General features: G+C 37.2%; 1 protein-coding gene across 15 annotated transcripts in view; it reads right to left on the bottom strand.

Annotated features, from left to right (window-relative positions):
* Positions 1–11104: 11104 nt before the first annotated feature.
* LOC132856721 (protocadherin gamma-A11-like) overlaps positions 11105–21197 on the bottom strand; it is a 75498-nt gene continuing 65405 nt past the window's right edge. For 14 of the 15 annotated variants that reach the window (XM_060886431.1, XM_060886422.1, XM_060886430.1 and 11 more), the window contains exons 3-4: positions 16933–17030; positions 11105–13234 (exon numbers count right to left, since the gene is read on the bottom strand). In XM_060886431.1, the coding sequence (XP_060742414.1) occupies positions 12957–13234; positions 16933–17030 (376 nt within the window). In that variant the 3' untranslated portion in view covers positions 11105–12956. The remainder of the gene's footprint in view (positions 13235–16932; positions 17031–21197) is intronic. The other variant, XM_060886419.1, reaches the window with a different exon arrangement.

The following is a 21197-nucleotide window of genomic DNA, read 5'->3' as shown; positions in this document are numbered from 1 at the left end:
TGGTCTGGTTTGCGCTGTCTGTCACTTGTATTATTTGTAGACACAATGCATTGCAACTGGTCACATAACATTCTTTCATTGAGATTCTGCATGATCATCTTGTGAAGTCACCGACAGACAATATGAATTCTTTTTTTCTTCTTCTTCTTCTTCTCAATTGAACTAATTCGTGAACACAGTATCATAATTAAAATCATGGTTATTTGAAATCTGCTTTAGTATTTTGTTTCCATAATGCTTTAAATGCTATTTAATTATTTTTTTTTTTTTAAATCAATTCTGAATATCAGGATGCATTGTGTATTAATGTAATGTGTATAAATGTTGTAAAATCTTATGCAATTCCTTTCCATAGCACTGTTGGATATTGGACCCTCATCTCTATTCCAATGCTGATCATTGAACTACAAATAACACACATTTTCCTGCTGACCAGAGCATGTTCTTTAACATGTACCACACAACAGTCATGGGTGTGTGCTTGTCATTTAAAGGTTAATAGAAAAGAGGATTATTGACATGCAGGCTGCCTTTTTAAATACTTCAGTTTTGTTTGGTCTCTTCCTGTTTAAATACACATCCTTTGACTAATCAGCTAGTTAATAGAGCCTTGCTGTGTGTGTTAGAGCAGAGAGAACATCAGCGAATGAGTGATGATGAAATGTCATGTATTCTGTTCTGAATATGAAAACCAGGACACAAGCAAAAGTCTCATGACTTTGATGCAGCATGCCTCTAAAGTCTTTATTCACGACTGCTGTTTTTATACACGCTATATATAAAAAAATAAACCTATGTGGCTATCCAGTAAAAGAGGAAATGGTAGCTGATCAGAGTAATCCGATTGCCTGTTTAGTTTTACTAGCTCAGAAATACTGTCATGCAATTTACCTTACAGACAACAGATTGTGGGTGTTGGAGGTCTAGCAGGGGGGGTGACCAGGTACACAGTAAAACAGCATATGACAGGAGAAAAACAAGGAAATAAAGAGCCTGGATCTAAAGAACAAAGGAAGGAGGAGAGACAAAAGGAAATGACCTCACTAAACAGTCATAATGAAACAATTACTGTAGCTCATTTACTAAAGAGAAGGCAAAGGATAAAAGCGTCTGTGTGAGTTCCTTTATTCAAGACAACCACAACAGCTGTGTGTCTGTGTGTGCGCCGCAAGGAGAGAAATATCTGAGCTTTGACCTTTTGGGACATTTTCTGGAAAATTATTATTTTTTTTTATAGAGCTTTTATTTACAAAATGTAAGTCAAAAAGGTTCATTTACTGGGGTTAATTTAGATGTACGCATATCATTGCTTAGCTACATGTCAGAGGATGTGTGTGTGTACCTGGAAATTGCACAGATATTTACATGTTATTCAAATATCCCCTTGAACTTGAATGCTTTGCATGTGGATTAATGCTGTGACATGTTTTTCTCCTCTTTTTCTAAGCTCAGTGTTTTTGTGATTATTCTTATTAGCTGACTTTCTATTCTAATCTGTACAACGCAGGTCTTCCACCTATTTTCCCTTATTCTCTAGTTGTCGATAATCTATCCTTTCTCTCCCTTCTCTCCATTAAAAGGTTGTTTGTTTTGAACAGTGCTGGCACATAATTGCCCTGACCGTAGTGAGAGAGACAGTGGAGGACACACTGATATAATAATGAGCTTAGGGGGCACATGTGACCAATCAGAATCCAGGGCTCTAATTCCCATGCAGCTGATTGGCTGGCTTTGTATCCCAGTGGTTTCCAGGTATCCGGGTAAGTTGTGGAGAATATTTCAGATGAGGGGGAAAAAAAAACATGTTCAATGCAATGTCCATGACTAAATTTTTCACATTGTCTCTTTTCTCATTTTTATAAGATGGTGTCTGTAAATATTTTTTCAAATCCTGATTGTTTCTTGTAATCCGAAGTATCTTTTAGAATGATGGAAATGTCCTTTTATCCAAGCTTTGACAATAAAGTACCTTTGTGTTTCCCCCTCTCTCTTTTTCGCTTTTCTTCTTAGTTGCTGGAGCCTGAAAATAAAGTAGCCTGATGAATGTGGTGGTGGCTTTTCACAGCTTGAATCCACCTTTCCCCTGGATTTTCTCCTTCATGTCTGACTCGAGAAATAATGTTCATCCACAGAGAAGAAGGGAAAGACGAGATAAGACTAGGAGCTATAGATACATATAAGAAATGTTCCATATTTTATTTAGCAAGCAAAAGTCTTTAATGACATTTAAGCTGTTATTCAACAACACCGTTCAGGTCTAAATTCTAATTAGTCAGACAGTCTCATTAATTTTCTGTAACATTAGCTCTGACAGTAGTGTCTGTAATTCAAATCACAGGTTTATCTCAATGTGCTCTTCCTGATATTTTATCGTTTATTTGCAAACAGACTACACTTGTAATCTAATAAATAGTATAATAAATCATATGTACACATCTTTAATTATTGATAGAATGAAGTTTTCTGTATGATGATCGGATTTTTTGGGAGACGTTTCCAGTGTTAGCACTCTAATGTTTTCTGGAGAGTCTTTAGGACATTATGGTTTCTTGGTATCATCGCAAGCTGCTGCTGCTTTTTTTTTTTTTTTTTTTTTGTTAACACATTTTTAATTTGAGAGAGAAAAAGACTGGTAAGGGAATGGCATCTTATTGCTGCTCAGTGAACACAAACTTGTCTCAAAATTGACTGCACCATTAAATGAAGCTTTAATGTGGCAATTTTTTCAATGTTCTGGTTCTGAAACCTTTTAGCCACAGGCTTTGTAATGTGAAGCTCTGTTCACCAATCTCCTTCTTTGGTGTGAGGAAACATCTTTGTCATCTGGTAAAAATGCCTTTTGTCTAATTTTGTGTTATGTTTCTGTTGCAAAACTACCTCAGTGCTGTAATCCCCAATGTCAGACAGCTGCCACATGTAATACAACTGCCAGAAGAGAGAGAGAGAGAGTGTGTCTGTGTGTGTAGGATTTCTGGAGTGTCAACTTTGAATGTTGACTAGTTACTTCAATGTAACATGTTTTATATGTACACAACTCAGTAATTCAGTATTGTACTGATCCTCAGATTAAGGGGCACTTTTCTGGTTAGTGCCTCTGACTTGCTTATTAGTGATTAGTTTAAAAGTTGTATCCTGAATATATCAATTTCTGTAATGCTGCTTTGTCTCTCATCTCTCTCTCATTTTCTACCGCTTATCCGAACTACCTCGGGTCACGGGGAGCCTGTGCCTATCTCAGGCGTCATCGGGCATCAAGGCAGGATACACCCTGGACGGTGTGGAGTGCCAACCCATTGCAGGGCACACACACACTCTCATTCACTCACACAATCACACACTACGGACAATTTTCCAGAGATGCCAATCAACCTACCATGCATGTCTTTGGACCGGGGGAGGAAACCGGAGTACCCGGAGGAAACCCCCAAGGCACGGGGAGAACATGCAAACTCCACACACACAAGGCGGAGGCGGGAATCGAACCCCGACCCTGGAGGTGTGAGGCGAACGTGCTAACCACTAAGCCACCGTGCACCCCTAATGCTGCTTTGTGATGTCCATAATTAAAAACACTATACAAATAAAATTGAATAATGTGCAAAATAATGTCTTCTACAATGAACTAGTTAATTACAACAACTAACAAATGAAATAATACACTAAGAGGTGCTTGCATGATTTCCATCGATATATGATATACTTGCTTTTGTAATAGATTTGTTGGAAGATTAGCAAAGGAAGCTCATTGTAATACCTTTGTATAATCACCCAAGGCAGCAGCAACCTCTTGTACTTTTTTTCAGGCTTGAATGGGGACTGTGTGCGCTCTATAGGATTGGCCTGAGGAATAAATCAAGCCAGTTGTTTGGATTTGTTGTTTCATTAAACCAAACCTAGTTTTGCAAAGACTTCGAAGAAATCTCACTTGAAATGTTGCTTGTCATGCTGTCACTTGCTGCTGCTGAAATTCTGGCTTTGTGTCTAAAACAGGGAAAGGGAAAGACGTTACCTGTTTCTTTCCTGCTTGTAGTGTGAACAAGGTTTTTTTTTTTGTACTGCACCTGTAGTACATGAATGAATGAATTAAAGATTACCACTGAAGCAGTTCCTGTATTATACAAAGAACAGAAGGGCAGTGTGAAACTCCTAAGGGCTTTGTACACGTGCACCACACAAAGCCTTGAGGAAATGCAGTGTTGGATATTAGGTAAAGCATAAGGACCGCTTTAGTAAAACATTCTTTGATGTCTTTCTCATCTTAAGACCTTTATTGAAACAGTATGACTATTATTGATGGAATTTAATCACCAACCTCAATTCAGTTCATTTGTTTAGCACTTTTAACCATTCACTTTGTCTCAAAGCAGCTTTACAGAAGTATAGAAACAGAAAAAAAAACTCCACTGTGAATAAGGTTCAAGTTTTCAGTGCGGCTTCAGTTCTCATCTGTTAATCACACACACTGCAGATGAAAAACTTCAATGAATTGAAATTCTTCAGTTTGTTAGGATTTTGGACCCCAAAAGGAACAGTCCTGTTGTGACAGGATTCTTGAATTTGTTGCTCTTTTGATGATGGCTAATTTTAGCCTGCTGATGTTCTTTGATGGGGAGAGATGGATGATGAGGGCTTCTTGTGATAAATAAGACAAAACCTTTTTTTTTTGGGACGTTTTGGGCTGTTTTTCAGCTCGGCTATTTCTAGAGTTTGTTTTTATTGCTTTATGATGATGGGTAATTCTGATCAAACTTAAGAATATTACTGGAATAATGGATAAAATAATTAAAATGACAGCATGTACTGTGATGTGTGTCTTGTGTTGAGCCTCAGGCTGTGTGTCGACTGTGTGCACACGAAACATGAACATGCGTTATATGGGACACTGAGACCAAGCCACAGACCTTTTTTCAACAAGGTATATCAGTCTCAATGTCCTTAAGTGAAACTTGCTTTGAATAAAAGTGTCAGCCAAATAAATAATCATAAAAATGGTAGTTGTTCTGTGCTTGGTGATGGTGACAATATTGCTCAGACACTGGTGCTGTGTATAGTGTGTGTCTAGCGTCCATTTATAGTTTTCTGAAGGGTCTGCATGTGTTTATGACTAGGTCTGTTTGGATTTCTGGGAGCATTGGTAGGTCAGCCGAATAAGGTTTATGTCTGCATGTGTTCTTCAGGGTGTCTGTCTGTAGAGGAATGTGACTGAATGGATAGCTGAGGGCAATGGGGACATGGAGGCAGAATGAAAGACAGAGGCTGATCAGTGGGGTCAGGAGTTAATTGACCTAGTCTCTAGCACAGAGCATGTGGGTGAATGATATATTGGGTCATAAATGTTATATTAACTGGCAGTAGTAGGACATTTCTGACTGTAGAAGTACATTTGAGAGACTCTGTGTAAATGGTTAATAGGCTCCATGCTGCCTCTCATGCTTTGTGGATAATTCAGTGATGAAATGAAAAGATATTTGTTTCAGCCTTCCACTGTTCCAGTTGCACTAAGGAAACTCTTCATGAAACAGCTTCAGTGTTCTGTTGTTCATTGTGTTATCTGACTCACTTCCGCTTAGGGTGCAGAGCGAGTGAATGATGGGGCTGGAGAGTAAGTAGTAACAAGGTTTGGATGAGTAAGAGATTACATCACTAACTTATGGAAATGAAACTGAATCTGCTGGACTTGAACACTTTCCTCTGTAACTGGATCCTGGACTTCCTGCTTGGCAACGTCACCTCCAGCAACATTGCACAGACCAACAGAGTCCTCCACTGCCTTTTTCTGCTGCTCATTTACAGTTCTTCTGTCAAGCATGTCTCAAAATATATCATGAACAACTTTGACAAATCAGTATAAAGAGAAGAGGCAGTGAAGCAACTTGTAAACTGTTGCAGAAGAAACTCACAGAAACATTTATATTTTCTGCATAGAGTAACCCTCCTCCTATTCCATCACACACTCTACAGAGGGATCATGTTAGACCACAAGGCTCTACAACAGAGAATAACCGAGACCCTCAAAAGATTCTCTCATTATTAGCACCTGCACTTTAAAAGACATGGTCCTTTTATGGACGGTACTAATTTCCTTACAGATGTTATAGGATAGGATTTTGCTATATTTCCTTACCTGTACTTCTAGGTATAAATATACAGTAATTTGCAGTTTTCTTCAGCTTTTTCATATTTATGACATTCGGTTCATCCACAGAATGCTATGTACCTATCTGTGAAGCTATGCATATGATTGTATTGTGCTGTGCTGTTTTGCATGTTCTATCATACATTTGCCCTTGATGTGGCACCATGGGTTCAGGAAGAGCCCTTTTCATCCCGTTCTTGCTATATCACCTGCATTAAATGATTTGCTTGTGATATGTTGCTTTTAGTATAGGTAAATTACAAGTTGGGTGAGATCATCTTGTTAATTCTTAATTTGAATTTGATCTGTGAGTTTGGTTGTTTTATAAATCCCGCCCATGTTTCTATATGGTTAGTACCTATGTAACAACATAATTTATAATCTAATGTTAATATTCTGCAAAACTATCTCCAACTATGTTATTGCAGCTATGAAGAGTTGTTTCAATCATCATCTACAACAACATCAAGCACAACATCATCTCTCCTAAAGACATAACATCATCTCTCCTCTACATAAAGACGCTTGTGTTTTTAGTTCTGATAAACAAAATAATCCTCTATTAAAATGAGCACATTAACAAAAGCTATAGTACAAATACTATACTATACTACAGCACTATAGTATAAATATGGAAATTACTTAACCCAATGGACTAAAGACACTATTGTATAAACAAGCCTATAGTTCCTAGTGTCTTACCTCACTTTTATATTTGTTTCCTTGTTTTCTATTTCCACTCTTGTCTTATGTGGTCCACTTTTCTCTGGTCATTGTTTTTCTGGACCATCTTTCCTACATTATCTAAAATAGTTATCCTAGTGTTGATCCTGAAAAGCCTCACTGTGTTTACTATTTAAGAAAGGAGATTGAGAGGAAGGGCGAATGGGAAGGGGACCTGTGACACAAAAGACGAGATAGAGATGAAGGGAGCAGTAGCTGAAGTGTGGAGTTAATTAGTTACATTCTCTTTAAGTGAGCGTGTGTGTGTGCATGTGTGTGTGTGAGGTATTTGAGGGTGAGAAAGTGCTTGGAGTGTCATAGTAGAGAAAGCTCGAAGTGGGACACACAGCTAGCTTTCATTCACATTTCACTTCTTCTTTCATTCTCATTTTGCAGACCACCCACTTTCCTCCTCTTTCTTAGCCCAAGTTAATTTAGTTAACTTGGATATAAAGTTACGACAGCTGTTGTTCAGGCACTCTGCTCTGAAAAATGGCTGTGTGATGGGTAATAGATGTACTTTAAAAAAAAAAAAAAAAGAGTTGTGCCTAGTACTCTTTTTATAAGTAATCCTGCCTATTTCTTTTTTTTTTACCAATTGCATCTAACTCTTTTCAGCATAAATTTGTCCAATTCCACCTATTTCTGATGGAAGTTTGACCAATCCATGACAATCACCCAGAAGATTTGATCAATCCCACTATTCCCCTAGAAGGTTTGAACAATCCCAATATTGCCCCAAAAGATTTGACTAATCTCACCATTCCCCTTGCAGGTTTTACAAATCCCACTATTCCCCTAAAAGGTTTTACCAATCCCACTATACCCCCAGAAGATTTGAACAATCCCACCATTCTGCCAAAAGGTTTGAACAATCCCACCATTCTGCCAAAAGGTTTGAACAATCCCACTATTCCCACAGAAGGTTTGAGAAACCCCCATTTCTGCAGACATTTTGACAAATCCCATCTGTTCCCACAGCAGATTTGACTAATCCCCCTTCCTACAGACATTTTGACTATCCCACTCATTCCTTTAAGGGAGGTCTAAGCAATCCTACTTATTCCAACATAAATGTTGACAACTCCTGCCAATTTTCACTAAAAGTTCTAACAATCCCAACCATTTTTGCAGAATGTTTGTCCAAGCCCACCCATTCCCAAAGAAACATTGATCAATGTGAGGGGTGAGACGACAGTAGCATATTCTAATGTTAATAAGTTCCTTTTTTTCCATGCAGTGCTGATGTCTTTTCCTCTCTATAGTCTGGCATTTGTACAACGTACATTTATAAATACTGCTGTTAAAGTGTCTGTCTGTATCATCATATAACATGGTGTCTATACCAGCTTCACAGTGGAGATAAAAGACCAAAGAGCTCTTCAGATTTATTGTCTGCCTGTGATTTTACAGGTATTTCTATATAAAACCACAAGCCCATTGGCAGAGTTTATAGTTGGAACAGAGTTTGCTTATACTCTCTTAGTACTGAGATAAATATCATGTGTTCTTCTGGGAGAGTACACGTGAGAAGTAGTGGAAGTAGAATCATGTGTACTTTATTGCTTTTCTCTTTGCCATGGTGACATGCCAGACTTTTTCCATTTAGTTATACTTCTTTTCTGTTGCTCTGTGTGTCACTGTAAATGAATTACATATTCTGAAGCACATCTCATTATTCATTTCCTTGCATGTATTCAGAAACTGTAGAAACGTTCTGTGATCCACACAGTAATTAAAGCTCAGTGAGAGAGTGGTAAAGTAGGGAAATGTTTCTGGAATGTCTTAATGCCTAGCAGCTTTCACACGTTTTTCTTATTATACGTTTTGTTCTGAACTCAGTTGCAGTGTGTAGTGAGTGGGAAATGCCATCACTGTGAGTGTCTGGATTTCATTAAAATGTGTGAACCTTCTCATGGACTGTCTCTGTAACAAACCTGCTCACGACTCGCACACGTCACTGCATCTGACATGCTTTTCTAAAGATAGAGAATGAACATTTTCTTGTTACAAGTGCAGAGACTGTGTTTGTTTGGAGCAGCGGAGGTTTGGGTTAGTTCCATGTAGCAGGAAAAACCACAAAGGGTGGTACTGACTTTAGTGTGATAGCCACACTACCGAGTTTGGTTCAAATACACCAAATGTACAGGAAAAATAGTTTGATTTAAAAAAAAAAAAGAAAAGAAATTCCACATATCATTGCTTTGTGCAATAAAAATAGCATGATACTTTTATTGCACAGCATGATTTTATTCTATTCTACCAAATTGACCAAAAAAAGTTTATTTATTTATTATTTAGCTACATTACTGTAAATATTTAAAACAGACGAGTTTTTCCAGCAGTGAACATTCCCACTGTGTAAAAAAAATAATGCATTAAAATACATAATTTTATGTTCATCAACCAATATAAATAATTCTAAATATGAGACAAAGAGGAACGTTTATAATCTAATATTTTGTAATATTCTAAGAAGTTTGCTTTAGGTTTTTAGGAAAAATGTAGTAGCTAAACATGGATCATGGCTAAAAGTGATCTTAGCATCTCAGAATATCGCAGCTGTAGGAGATGTACAACACCTGTCAACTAAGAGCTGAAGTGTGAACGTGTTTGTCCCATAAGTCTGCATGACTAACACACTTTCACATGCAGATTCTCTCTCTCTCTCTCTCTCTCTCTCTCTCTCTCTCTCTCTCTTTCTTTCTCTCTAACTCTAATGATACTTTTTTAAAACATTGTCACTTGGTCGAAAGGAGCTGCTGTTTTAATAAATCTCTAAATGCTTGTTTTCATGGTGTTTGTCTTTAATCCTGCAGTTCCAAAACCTTTTATTTGTCCTAAACTCCTGATGATCGTGGGTCTGTGGATTTATTTCTGTGGTTATTATTCTCTATTCAGGAAAGCATTTTTTTTTTTTGGAGTAGAAGTGAGTATCTAGATTTCAGTTCAGGAAGAAGAGACTTTGTACTGACTATTTTAAATTAAATTGATTTAATTACTATTTTATTCTTTTAACTTAGCAATCTTTCCATGTTACTTCTTTTTGTGCATTGGTTCAGGTGGCCTTTCAGACAGAATATTATTTTGTTTAACCAAAAGCCAAAAATTCTCAGATTTCAGCTCTAATTTTTTCCAGAAATAAAAAGGCATATTAAGCAATTGTTTATTTCCTCTGAAGCAATAACTGTCTAATTATCTGTAAGCAGTAGCTATAAAAGAGGCTTATTAATCCTGAACTATATTTTCACCTCTATTATCTGTGTTCCCCAAAACTGGTGAAGCTTCATCTGTATTCTATGATCACAGCTGAGAAAACACGCTGACATTCTGGCAGAAGAAGCTAGACGAGAGCCTTTCAGAGCAGAAGAATGAATCAAAAACAAGTAAAAAAGGGTCTGAAAGGAGACAGTGTTAGTGAGCTGCTCCCTCCCTCTCCTTTGAGGGCTGCTGAGCATGCATAAATATCTGCCTGGAAAAGTTAGCCTGAAGAGCAGAGCAGCTTCTGCATGCTTTCAGACCAGCAACAGCAAATACAGATACAACAGATACATGTATGCTAGCACAGTTAGCTTTGGTGGGGTTTAGTGTTTAGTAAAAATGACGTCTCGTACAAAGAGAAAACATTTCTTATTTTGATATTCTACAGTAAATGTTCATCATTTGTCATTTGTGTAAATGTACAAAATGCTGTGCTGATTTTCTTAAATAATTTTTATCAAAAAGATTCATGAAATGTTTGACATTTGAGCTGCAGGAAATAGATTTTTAAAAAAACAGTGCCTTTACTCAAAACATATGTTAATACTTAAAACTACAATTTATTTAAGCTGTGATCCTTCTTAATAATATAAAATATTATTCCTGATATAAGTTAAAAATAAAATGTATGCTTTTTCTCTGTTTTTTAAAGCTCTCTGGATAGGAGTTGGGGATTGGCAGATCTCTTAGGGACACAATGTTAGGTCATGTTCTGTGAAGCCGAGACAGTGTCTATTGTTAAAATTGCCATATAAATACATTTGAATTGAATAATGTTAAGTAGAACAGACATGAATGTTACTTTTGCTTCCGGTCACAGTAAATAAAACTAATATTAACTTTAACTTTGCACCTCATGAGCAGAAACACAACTGCAATGTCTATGAGCAATAAAAAATGTAGGAGCTGCTAATTTAGCATTGCTTATAGTAGCATTACATACAGAAAAAAAAAATTAGCAATCAATGTCAGTCAGCAAAAATGAAGATTTTCAGAACCTTTTATTTGAAATGTCAGTGTTCAAGAAATAAAACAGAAATATAAATATTAGCATATAAAATAAGCGTAACACTGAGGAGCAGGTGTGAGTATTAGTGTTTTATAGGGATGGTGTTAAACTGGGTACAAAGCATTATGCCACTGGCAGACACACACACATAGATAATATTTATATTTGTTTCTTCATATAGACATTAAGAACCTTTCTTGCACATATGCACAATAGAAATCTCAAAAGAAGAGAGAATTGATAGAGCATTAGGAAGAGTTTTGTTATTTACTGTGTTTATTTACTTAAGGGTGATCAGAGAGGAAGAGAAGGAGAAGAAAACACAAAAATATATGCACAACATCACAGGTTTCTAGACTACAAGTGTTTCACCTTTTTAAAAGTTAATCTCTTTATTTACAGTTGAGTTAGTCGGCCTGCTTGTGCTAAATTACTACGTTTGAAACAGCAACAATTTGCATGATCATTTTCTTTATTTATATATTTGTTTGTTTATTTATATTTGTTTATTTTATATTTTTTCCCCATTTTACTAAAAAACCAACACTATGTAACACATTCCAGTACAAAGCCTGTGCTTCAGGCTTAGATTTAAAAAAAAAAAAAAAAAGAATTTCAAATTGATGTTTTTTATGGACTTTGTGAACCATGGACTCTGTATTGAGTGTTATCGTTTTACAACAGGTGAAGAATGTGTGTAGAAATAAAAATAATAATAATGGTAAAACATGAAAAGCTGAAGATTATATTATCAGATGTTGGTGATTTGAGCAATTTCTGAACATATCATGGCAATTCGCAAATGATAAACCTGTGAATGGTCAGTACTGACTTTACTATTATTTACAGCATCAACTCACTGATTTGTTCACTATAAGACTCTTTTTCATGCATTACTCAGCCAAAGCAAAAATAATTCCACATTCAAGCTAAGACATTTGCAGAGGTTTGGACAATTTCTCTTGCAGCCTTTGATTCAATTTTTTTTTTTTCTCTAGAACTTTATCTGAAGCACAATGCATTATTAAATTCCTTGACTGAAGTCAATACCAATTTAATTTACAATTAAATCTCTCATTTATGGGAATTTTTTAATCAGGCATGCAATGCATAGTTAAGCTTAACATTTATATAATGTTCAGCATCATGCAAAAAATGATTACCTGTGTTATTTCAGCAGAAACTTCCAAAATCTAAACCTTATGTGTTATATTTTCATCAAGCCCAATAGTGGTAACCAAAGCACAGCATCATGAGATGTTTAAAAAAAAAAGTAACATCTTCCTTCTCAGTAAAACCAGCAACTGCAGCTCTATGAGAGAAATGTCTCTAAAACAAATCCAAGCACATTATTGTCATTATGATAACTGCCACTAATGACTAGATATATGTAAAACGTTTGTTTTTAAAAAAAAACATAGAAATGTAACAACCAGCATCTGAGTTCGCTCTCCTAACACTAGGAACATTCAGATTAATAAGATATCCAAAGAAAACTTAATCCAAATGTGAAACTATTGTACATAACACACTAATCCAGCCACAGGTATGTATATCACATAGAAGTCAGTGGAAGGATTTAAATGGATGAAAAATCAAGTGGATAACATGAAGAAAAAAAAAATAAACGCTGGAGCTGCACACTGATTTCTCATTCATACTTATCTCATACTTCTGAAACAGCAAGTGCACAAAAGCTCACCCATATGTGAGGAAACAAGAGTAGATATCTTTCCCTATCCCTTGAACTTAACACCTCACTTCCTCTACTTTCTTTAACCGGACACCAAAAGCAAGAACTCATCCTAACTAGCACTCTCTCTCTCTTTATTTCTTCTCCTTCTTGGTGATCTTCTTCTTGCTAGCAGGTGTCTGGGCTTTGGGAGGCTCGACCTGGGCGCTGGTGATCTGTGGAGCAGGAAGTGCCTGAGGAGGTTGCTGGGGCTGCTGGGGTTGCTGCGGATTCGCACTGAGCGTGGCAGTGCTGCCCGGGATGTAGACATTCTGCCGGTAGTCAGGAACATGCTGCAGGGTGAACTGGGGACTGTAGCGTGTGCTCAGGCCCATGGTGCCAGGACCCAGTGTGTTAGTGGCCTCACTCACTTCTGTACAGGAAAGAGAAGGAAACAGAGTATTGAATATCAATATAATTTCCAAAATGATTAACAAATAAAAACAAAAAGTTATGGTAGCATAAGTATTCACCCCCTTCCTGTAAAACCCCTGCAGTTTAGTTCTGTTGCAAGCAGAATTCACACGATTTGTTGTATGAAGTTTTTGGAATTAATACAGATTCATGACGCACATCCCCAATTAGGCACATTTCAGTTCCAGGTTGTGACACTTTAAAATGTGTAAAAGTTTAATGGGGTGAATTCTGAAGCCTCTTGAAAGAGCTTTTTTTTTTATAACTGTATGTCACTTGACACATATCACATCACAGCTAGCAACTAAGGAGGTTGAAGTCTACCGTGTGCCTTCAGCTCAACTAAACACACAAGGAAAAGTGCTGTCTGCCCTCTTCCACAGCCATGAGTTCACAGATGACTTTGATTGGCTAATCATCCTAACTGACATGGGAAGAGTAACACTATTCCTCCCACTCAAGGAACAGGGTCAGTTTTACTCTATGGACTCCCAGCAATAGCAAAAAGTGCCTCTTAAAATATTCACAGGTTAATACATTAAACCAGGTATCTTATTTATACTATTAGAACAAACGATAGCAGGATCAATCCTAGTGATCAAAACAGTAAAGGCAAGAACATGATGCATGGATGTGTGAGAGACCTTTCAGCTGTACATGTTTTTGTGGCTCTCTGAGCTCTCTCCTGTTCATGTCAGTATGATATACTACTTGGCTCATAATACACTCATCCTGTGCAAAGCTAAACCAGAAAGAATGAAAACCCTCCCCCAATCGCTAGCATGCCCAGTTATTCTCAGAACACACACACACTCACACTCACACACCCACACAAACAACAGCGTAGCTAAATGATGCACTGTTAAAATGTATCGAAGCCCCTTGACACATTTAGGATTCAGGGTTGTGTACACGCCAGTTCCGTTCTTCTAGCACAACTCTTATTGTGGATATAAGGTTACCCCTTAAACCCCTCACACACACCTCCTTTCTCTTTTTTTTCACTCTCTGACACACTCCAACTCATATCTTCCTCACACAAAACTGTTCATGGAAACTTTAGGGGCCAAGTGCGCTTTGCTGGAGGAGAACAGTGGGGCAATAACAATGGAAATAATGATCACTGCTCCGTCTCCCTGACTCATATTACTTGGCACACTTACCGCAGTCTGTAGCGCTAAACAAAACAACTAAAAATGATTCTGCTGTAGTCTAATTTTCATGTCCTGTGACAGAAACAACAGAAATAGAAGAAAAGGATCCATTACATGGAAGATTATATGTCTAGAATCCTGCCTTGTCACTGTCAAGGAAAATGGAGGAATGTTTGTATGTATGACACATACCTTCTGTTTATTGCTAATGGCTATGCACAGATCTGATCATAATATCTATAGTAGAAACCTTCTACCTCAGTGCTATGTTATTGGAAAAACACATAAATATTGTTTATTTATGATGCACATAGCGCTGCCTCCAGTCAACTTCAAATCACCTTAAATTCACCTTTATGTTTGAAATCAACAATGAGTGTTATATAAAACCTAATAAGTCCAGTTAAGTTCACTCATCAGACATGATCTAACAGCAGATCTAAACCCCAGTAAACAAAGAGAATGGAATTGTTCAGGTGTACACAAATTACAGTAGGACACCAGAATCCTGCAGGGTCAGCATTCACTCAGTACACTCAAAATAAAAGATGATGTTCGTGTGTCATATATAGATTTAAAACTGATTTAGCAGGACATGTAAAGCCATAACTTTTCATTTGTTTGGAGTGTTTAAACTTTACCCACTGCCTGATGCACAACACACATTGTCCAAGTTGACAGTAGAATCTTTTGTTACTAGACAGATTAATTAATCTATAGATGAAAGATTTTTTTTTATAGATGAAATGATTTTTCCAGGATCAAGAATGTGACAAATCCATGCAAAATAAAACGTAGCACGACACTATTTTATAACTCTCTAGTCACCTCTTTGGTAAAGATGTCATTCAGATTCCAATTTAAATTGAAGTGTGAGGTGAGGACAGAACATTACAGACCATAAAGGAAACTGTGGCTATAGTTCAGTCTCTTGTCATTTCAAGACTGGATTACTGCAACACACTGCTGGCAGGTCTACCTATAAACACAATCCATCCTCTGCAAATGATCCAAAATGCAGCTGCATGGCTTGTTTTCAACCTGCCAAAGTTCTCGCATACCACCCCGCTGCTGCGATCCCTCCACTGGCTTCCGGTAGCTGCACGCATCAGATTCAAAACACTGATGCTGGCCTACAAAGCCAAAAATGGACCAGCTCCCTCTTACCTCAAAGCCCTCATCACTCCTCGCACTGCACCCCGCACCCTCCGATCTACCAGCACTGCTCGACTGGTTCCACCATCTCTCAGGGTAAGAGGCAAGTATACTACAAGACTCTTCTCTGTTCTGGCACCAAAGTGGTGGAATGAACTTCCCCTAGAGGTCCGGACAGCTGAGTCACTGGCTATTTTCAAACGGCGGTTGAAGACCTACTTATTCAGGAAACACTTCAACTAGTACTTCTTTCCCTATCTTCTGCATTTATTAAAAAAAAAAAAAAAAATTTGAAACTTTTTCATTGTAACTTTGAACAATGTTTTAAACTCATGTTATCTTGAGTATGTAATCTAGTGAACCAGCATTAATGTATCCAATGAGAGATTTAAGAACTTATGTACATCGCTCTGGATAAGAGCGTCTGAAAAATGCTGTAAATGTAAATGTGGCTAATGACTTGCTGATTTTTTCCCACAAGGGATTTAAACATGACGTGCTTAGAAACTTGGTTAGATGAGGACAATCAAAAAACTCATACTTTTCCATGTAACGTTATGTATGCACTTGACTAGTTAACTAGCTCACTGCACTATTAGATTAGATTAGCAAACTAATACATAGTTATTACATTAGTTAACTAATAAATTTATGATTTGTCCATTTATACATGCACTAAATGATTTGTTTCCCAACACTACTAATGAAAACGTGATTAAAAATCAATCACAGATATGTTAGTGTATGATTATATGTCACTCACAAATCGAGCATTAAAGCAGATGATACTGTTTTTCTGTGGTATGTTTTAGTAATGGCTATTAACCGACTAAGAGAAAACTGCATATAACATTTAGCGCCACACAATTAGAAATAATAATATACTGTATCCATATTGGAAGTGAAAGACTGTGGAACAGAAATAAGATTTTGTGTGCGAGTGAGTGGCATAAAAAAAAAACAAGCTGATGAGTACAGAGCAGGCATTATCAAAGAGCCTGTGCAGCTGCTGTCGCCTCCAGCAAACGCAAAATGTCAGAGGGGGAGGGACAAGGGACAGACAGCGAGAGATGTAAGACTCAGAGACCTCTAAACTTTTACATGAATAATCATGGTATATATATATATATATATATATATATATATATATATATATATATATATATATATATATATATATATATAATGCACATTTAATATTACTTGCTTAAAATAGTATTATATAGAGAGTTTGAGAGAAAGACAGACAGTGTGTGTGTGTGTTCGTGTGTGTGTGTGCATGTGTGTGTGGGTGTGCGTGTGTGTGGAGAGAGAGTGAGAAAGAGACATAAAGAGGTGTTGCCCTAACCATTTGCAGCAGCCATTAGTGCCTGGAGCTGCTCTGCCTCGGTTGGGGGGTTTGGCCAGGGTCCGGTTCCCATGGCGACCTCTGGAGTGGCAGCAGCTCTATGAGAGAGACAGAGAGAGGAAGAGGAGTGAGTAAGCCAGCAGCCATTTTGTCCCATTTCCTAAAGAGTTTAGCTGCATACATGCTATGTGTGTCTATGTGTCTTTCATTTACATCTGATATTTTTGGGTGTTTTATAAAACCTAACAGTCTAGAATAACCACGAGCAGCACAACAGGGCACATTATGGCTACTTTGTTTATTCATTCTCTCTCAGTCATTCATAGATGCGCGCACACACACACACACACACACACACACACACACACACACACACACACACACACACACACACACACACACACACACTAACATGCAAAAACATATCTCCCAACAGTCATCTAGTCAGTATGTACAAAATTTATAAGGATTCCTTAAATAAGGACTCATTTGTAGTGAGATTTAGATCAGGATAGCAGTGTTTAATAAAGTTTCCTTTTTTTGGCAACAGGTTTTATACATGTACTGGATAGATCACACTGCTACCTTTTAAGTTATTACTGTTTAAGTTATAATAATAATAATAATAATAATAATAATAATAATAATAATAATAATAATAATAATAATAATTATAATAATAATAATAAGAAGAAAAAGAAGAAGAAGAAGAAGAAGAAGAAGACATATGAGACTATGGAATAAAGTTATTCTTTAATGTATATGTCTATAATGATGAATTCATCCAGTTACATTAAATAATCATTTCAAAAATCATCAATCTTTGTCATTTTTGTCTGGTTGTGTCCATTGTTTACCAAATTGGTAAAGCATGTGACTGTGGTGAAACACCCCACACTTAGATTGACAGACCATAATTGTTGTAAGTAATGCTACATACTTTGCACCCTGTAATTTGTGTGTGTGCATGCGTGTGTGTGTATGTGTGTGTGTGTGCGTGTGTGCCTGTGTGTGTGTGCGTGTGTGGTCATACTATATCTACTAAGACTGGACTGGACCAGACTGGACCCTACCACTGCCTCCTACATACATCATTACAAAAAACACTGTTACACATACACACAACACAGACACTGCCCTGAACCAGGATATCTTGTAAAGTAAAAGAGTTAATGAGACCAGAAACAGAGAGGTAACAGCTGCCTAAAAGTAAACTTACACACACACACACACACACACACACACACTCATTTCCATCTGGACCGAGCTGAGCTTCAAAGCTTTGTTTTTTAAGCCCAATTTGCATCTATGGAGAACAAACACAAAAGTAGGCCAGATCTCTGGAACCCTCGCCTCATTAGAAAAGACACACACAAAGATTAAGAAAATAGGGATGCAATCTTCAGTCTTCATTAATTGTGCTTTTCATGGTTATTAGCAGAAAACTCACTTTAGGCGTTTTTTTTTTTTTTTTTTTTTTTTTTTTACTGTTGCTACCTGATAAACAGAATTAACAACATTAAAGTGATTAAAAAACTCCCATGCAGTTTCAATGTTAACCAGACGGACTTAATGACACAATTAGGATTTACAAAGGAAGAGAGAAAACTTTCTCACAGTCTGTATTAATTGCATAAATACAGAACAAACAGCTCTTGAAGCTTGGAACACTACAGGTGGCACAGTAGCTTCTTTTCCTTTTTCCTTTAGTTTAATTTAATAATCGCTGTACAATAATTGGTTTTACACAGAAAAATACAGAAGAAAGAGAAGCTTGTTGGGAGAAAAAGTTCATGTTAAATTTGACTCGGGAGAAAGAAGAGGAAGAAAATAGGAGAAGGAGGTTTGGGTGCTATGGCTCTGAAAGGTCAGACACATTGATATCAGTATAGTCTTAGGCACCACCAGTAGCCCAGTATTCCTGGACCAGAGAGTTCAAGCAGGGTGAAGTGCTTAGGCGAGATGAGGAATTTGTAATGAGTAGCTAAATTCTGAATATGTTTTTTGAGTCTATTTATAGAAATGCTAAGGAAGAAGGAATTACAGTGATCTAAACATTGAATAATGAAAGCATATATTTAACAACTCCAAAAAGCAGCAGATGAATTATAATTCTGATTAGAGTATACAATGTGAGCATGCAACTGCCTGATATGTTTATGTGATATGACATGTTTATTTAGGGAAATACTTTCTCTTTCTCTCTCTCTCTCTCTCTCTCTCTCTCTCTCTCTCTCTCTCTCTCGCTTTCTTGCTTTCTGAGCAAACATGCATTATTTTTCTAGCTAATTTGACTATTTAAGCTATCTGAGAAAGATGAAGTCATACTAATATTAGCAACAAATAGTAAAGAGTCCTGCTTTAACATTTATCTATTTATTTAACACAGAATTTATGACAGAGATCATGGCTGAAGACTTTCATATTTAGTGTCTCTGAGAAACACATCCCTGTAGTGAAGGAAATGAGTACCACCCTATGTTATGATCTGTCATTCTGTATAAAGCCATGTTACTATACTTAAACTCTAGGAATGTTACTATCTCATATTTACTCTCTTTATTATACTGTAGCTCCATTTAATTAGAATTAATTTAATTAAACATATTAATAAAATAGTGCTGCTTTCTCTATATATTGCCCTAAAAATTAAATTGTTCTTTCCCTTATACAGTATGAACTTCCCATTCACACATTTACTTTAGCCAAAAAACTGCACAAGGCAGCAATTTAAATTATGAAGATTAGACAAAAGTCAATCATGCATGCAAGGCTCTCATGGGGTCTCACTTCCTGCTTTAAGCATTACTCTCTATGGGGAATTAGATGATTATTAGCCAAATCAGCAGATAAAGGCAATAAAAATAACAAATAACAGTGTTCACACACTTTTATAAGGAGTATATGGTGAGCTGGCAAGTAGTAATGTCAAGAAGAGCAAAAGAATGCAAAAAGAGGTTAAAAGTTCAACACAGCCTGGAAAAATTGGACAGAGCTACAGGAAAAAGGAGAAAGACAAATAGCCTGCAAAAGAATGAATGAAGAAGAGTGAGATGAGATGAGATGAGATTAGATTAGATGAGATTAGTAGAGAGGAGTGGAAAGGAGTGGAGAGGAGAGGAGTGGAGAGGAGAGGAGTACCGAGGAGTAATGAGGAGAGGAGAGGAGTAAAGACAAGAGGAAAGGAGAGGAAAGGAGTCAACAGGAGATGAGAGGAGAGGAGTAAGGAGGCGAGGAGTAAAGAGGAGGGGGTGGAGAGGAGTGAAGAGGAGAGGAGAGGAGTGGAGAGGAGAGGAGAGGAGTGAAGAGGAGAGGAGTGGAGAGGAGAGGAGTGAAGAGGAGAGGAGTGGAGAGGAGAGGAGTGAAGAGGAGAGGAGACGAGAGGAGTGAAGAGGAGAGGAGTGGAGAGGAGAGGAGAGGAGTGGAGAGGAGAGGAGAGGAGAGGAGTGGAGAGGAGTGGAGAGGAGAGGAGTGGAGAGGAGTGGAGAGGAGTGGAGAGGAGAGTTGAGGACAGAGCTGCCAGTCCTTGTTTACTAAGAACAGAAAAATGGGCCAAAGCCAGGATGAAGAAACACGAGGACAGAAACTGCTCATAAGGAACAAACCAGAGCTCAAGTCTTTCCAGACGTGCTAAACTTTCTCATTAAGACCTTCTCACATGACTTGGCTGCTTTATATTTACAACTTAACAATAAAACTGAGATCACATCACTGCAGTGATACCAAAATAAACACAAGTAACTTCAACCTTGGACAAGCAAATTTATTGAGTTTGGGACAAATGACTCAGGGCTTATCATCACTAATTAGTCACTGTATTTGTTAAGGAAAATAAGATGCTTAATTTGTCCCTAATTAGCTTCACAGTCCTATAAAGGGAAATAGTGCTTCCTTTGGTCAGCATTATCATATCCTGTGGTTAGATAAGCACTTCCTGTGGTAAAGGATATGGGCTGTGGATTCAAGTCCAGAGAGAGCAAGAAAATACAGCCAACACATTCCAACACACACACACACACTACTCAGATTACCACACAAGAAACTGTTGTAATGCACATTACAAAACTTTCTTTGAAATATTAAATGATCTAAATGGTTGCAAACCATTATTTGAGAAACTTAGAAAGGTTCCTGTGAGAGTTACAAAAGTTTTGCTAAAGCTGATTTTCTAACTCATATTTGTCAAGATGAATTCTAATCACTTATTATAAGTTATCAATCATGTTACACAGCTGATGTGCATTCAAAGACACCCAAAAAGGTAA

The sequence above is a fragment of the Tachysurus vachellii genome, chromosome 14 (assembly GCF_030014155.1).
Source record: "Tachysurus vachellii isolate PV-2020 chromosome 14, HZAU_Pvac_v1, whole genome shotgun sequence".
Taxonomy (NCBI): Eukaryota; Metazoa; Chordata; class Actinopteri; order Siluriformes; family Bagridae; genus Tachysurus; species Tachysurus vachellii.
Note: the sequence above shows the minus strand (reverse complement) of the source record. Positions and strands in the feature narration are given on the sequence as shown.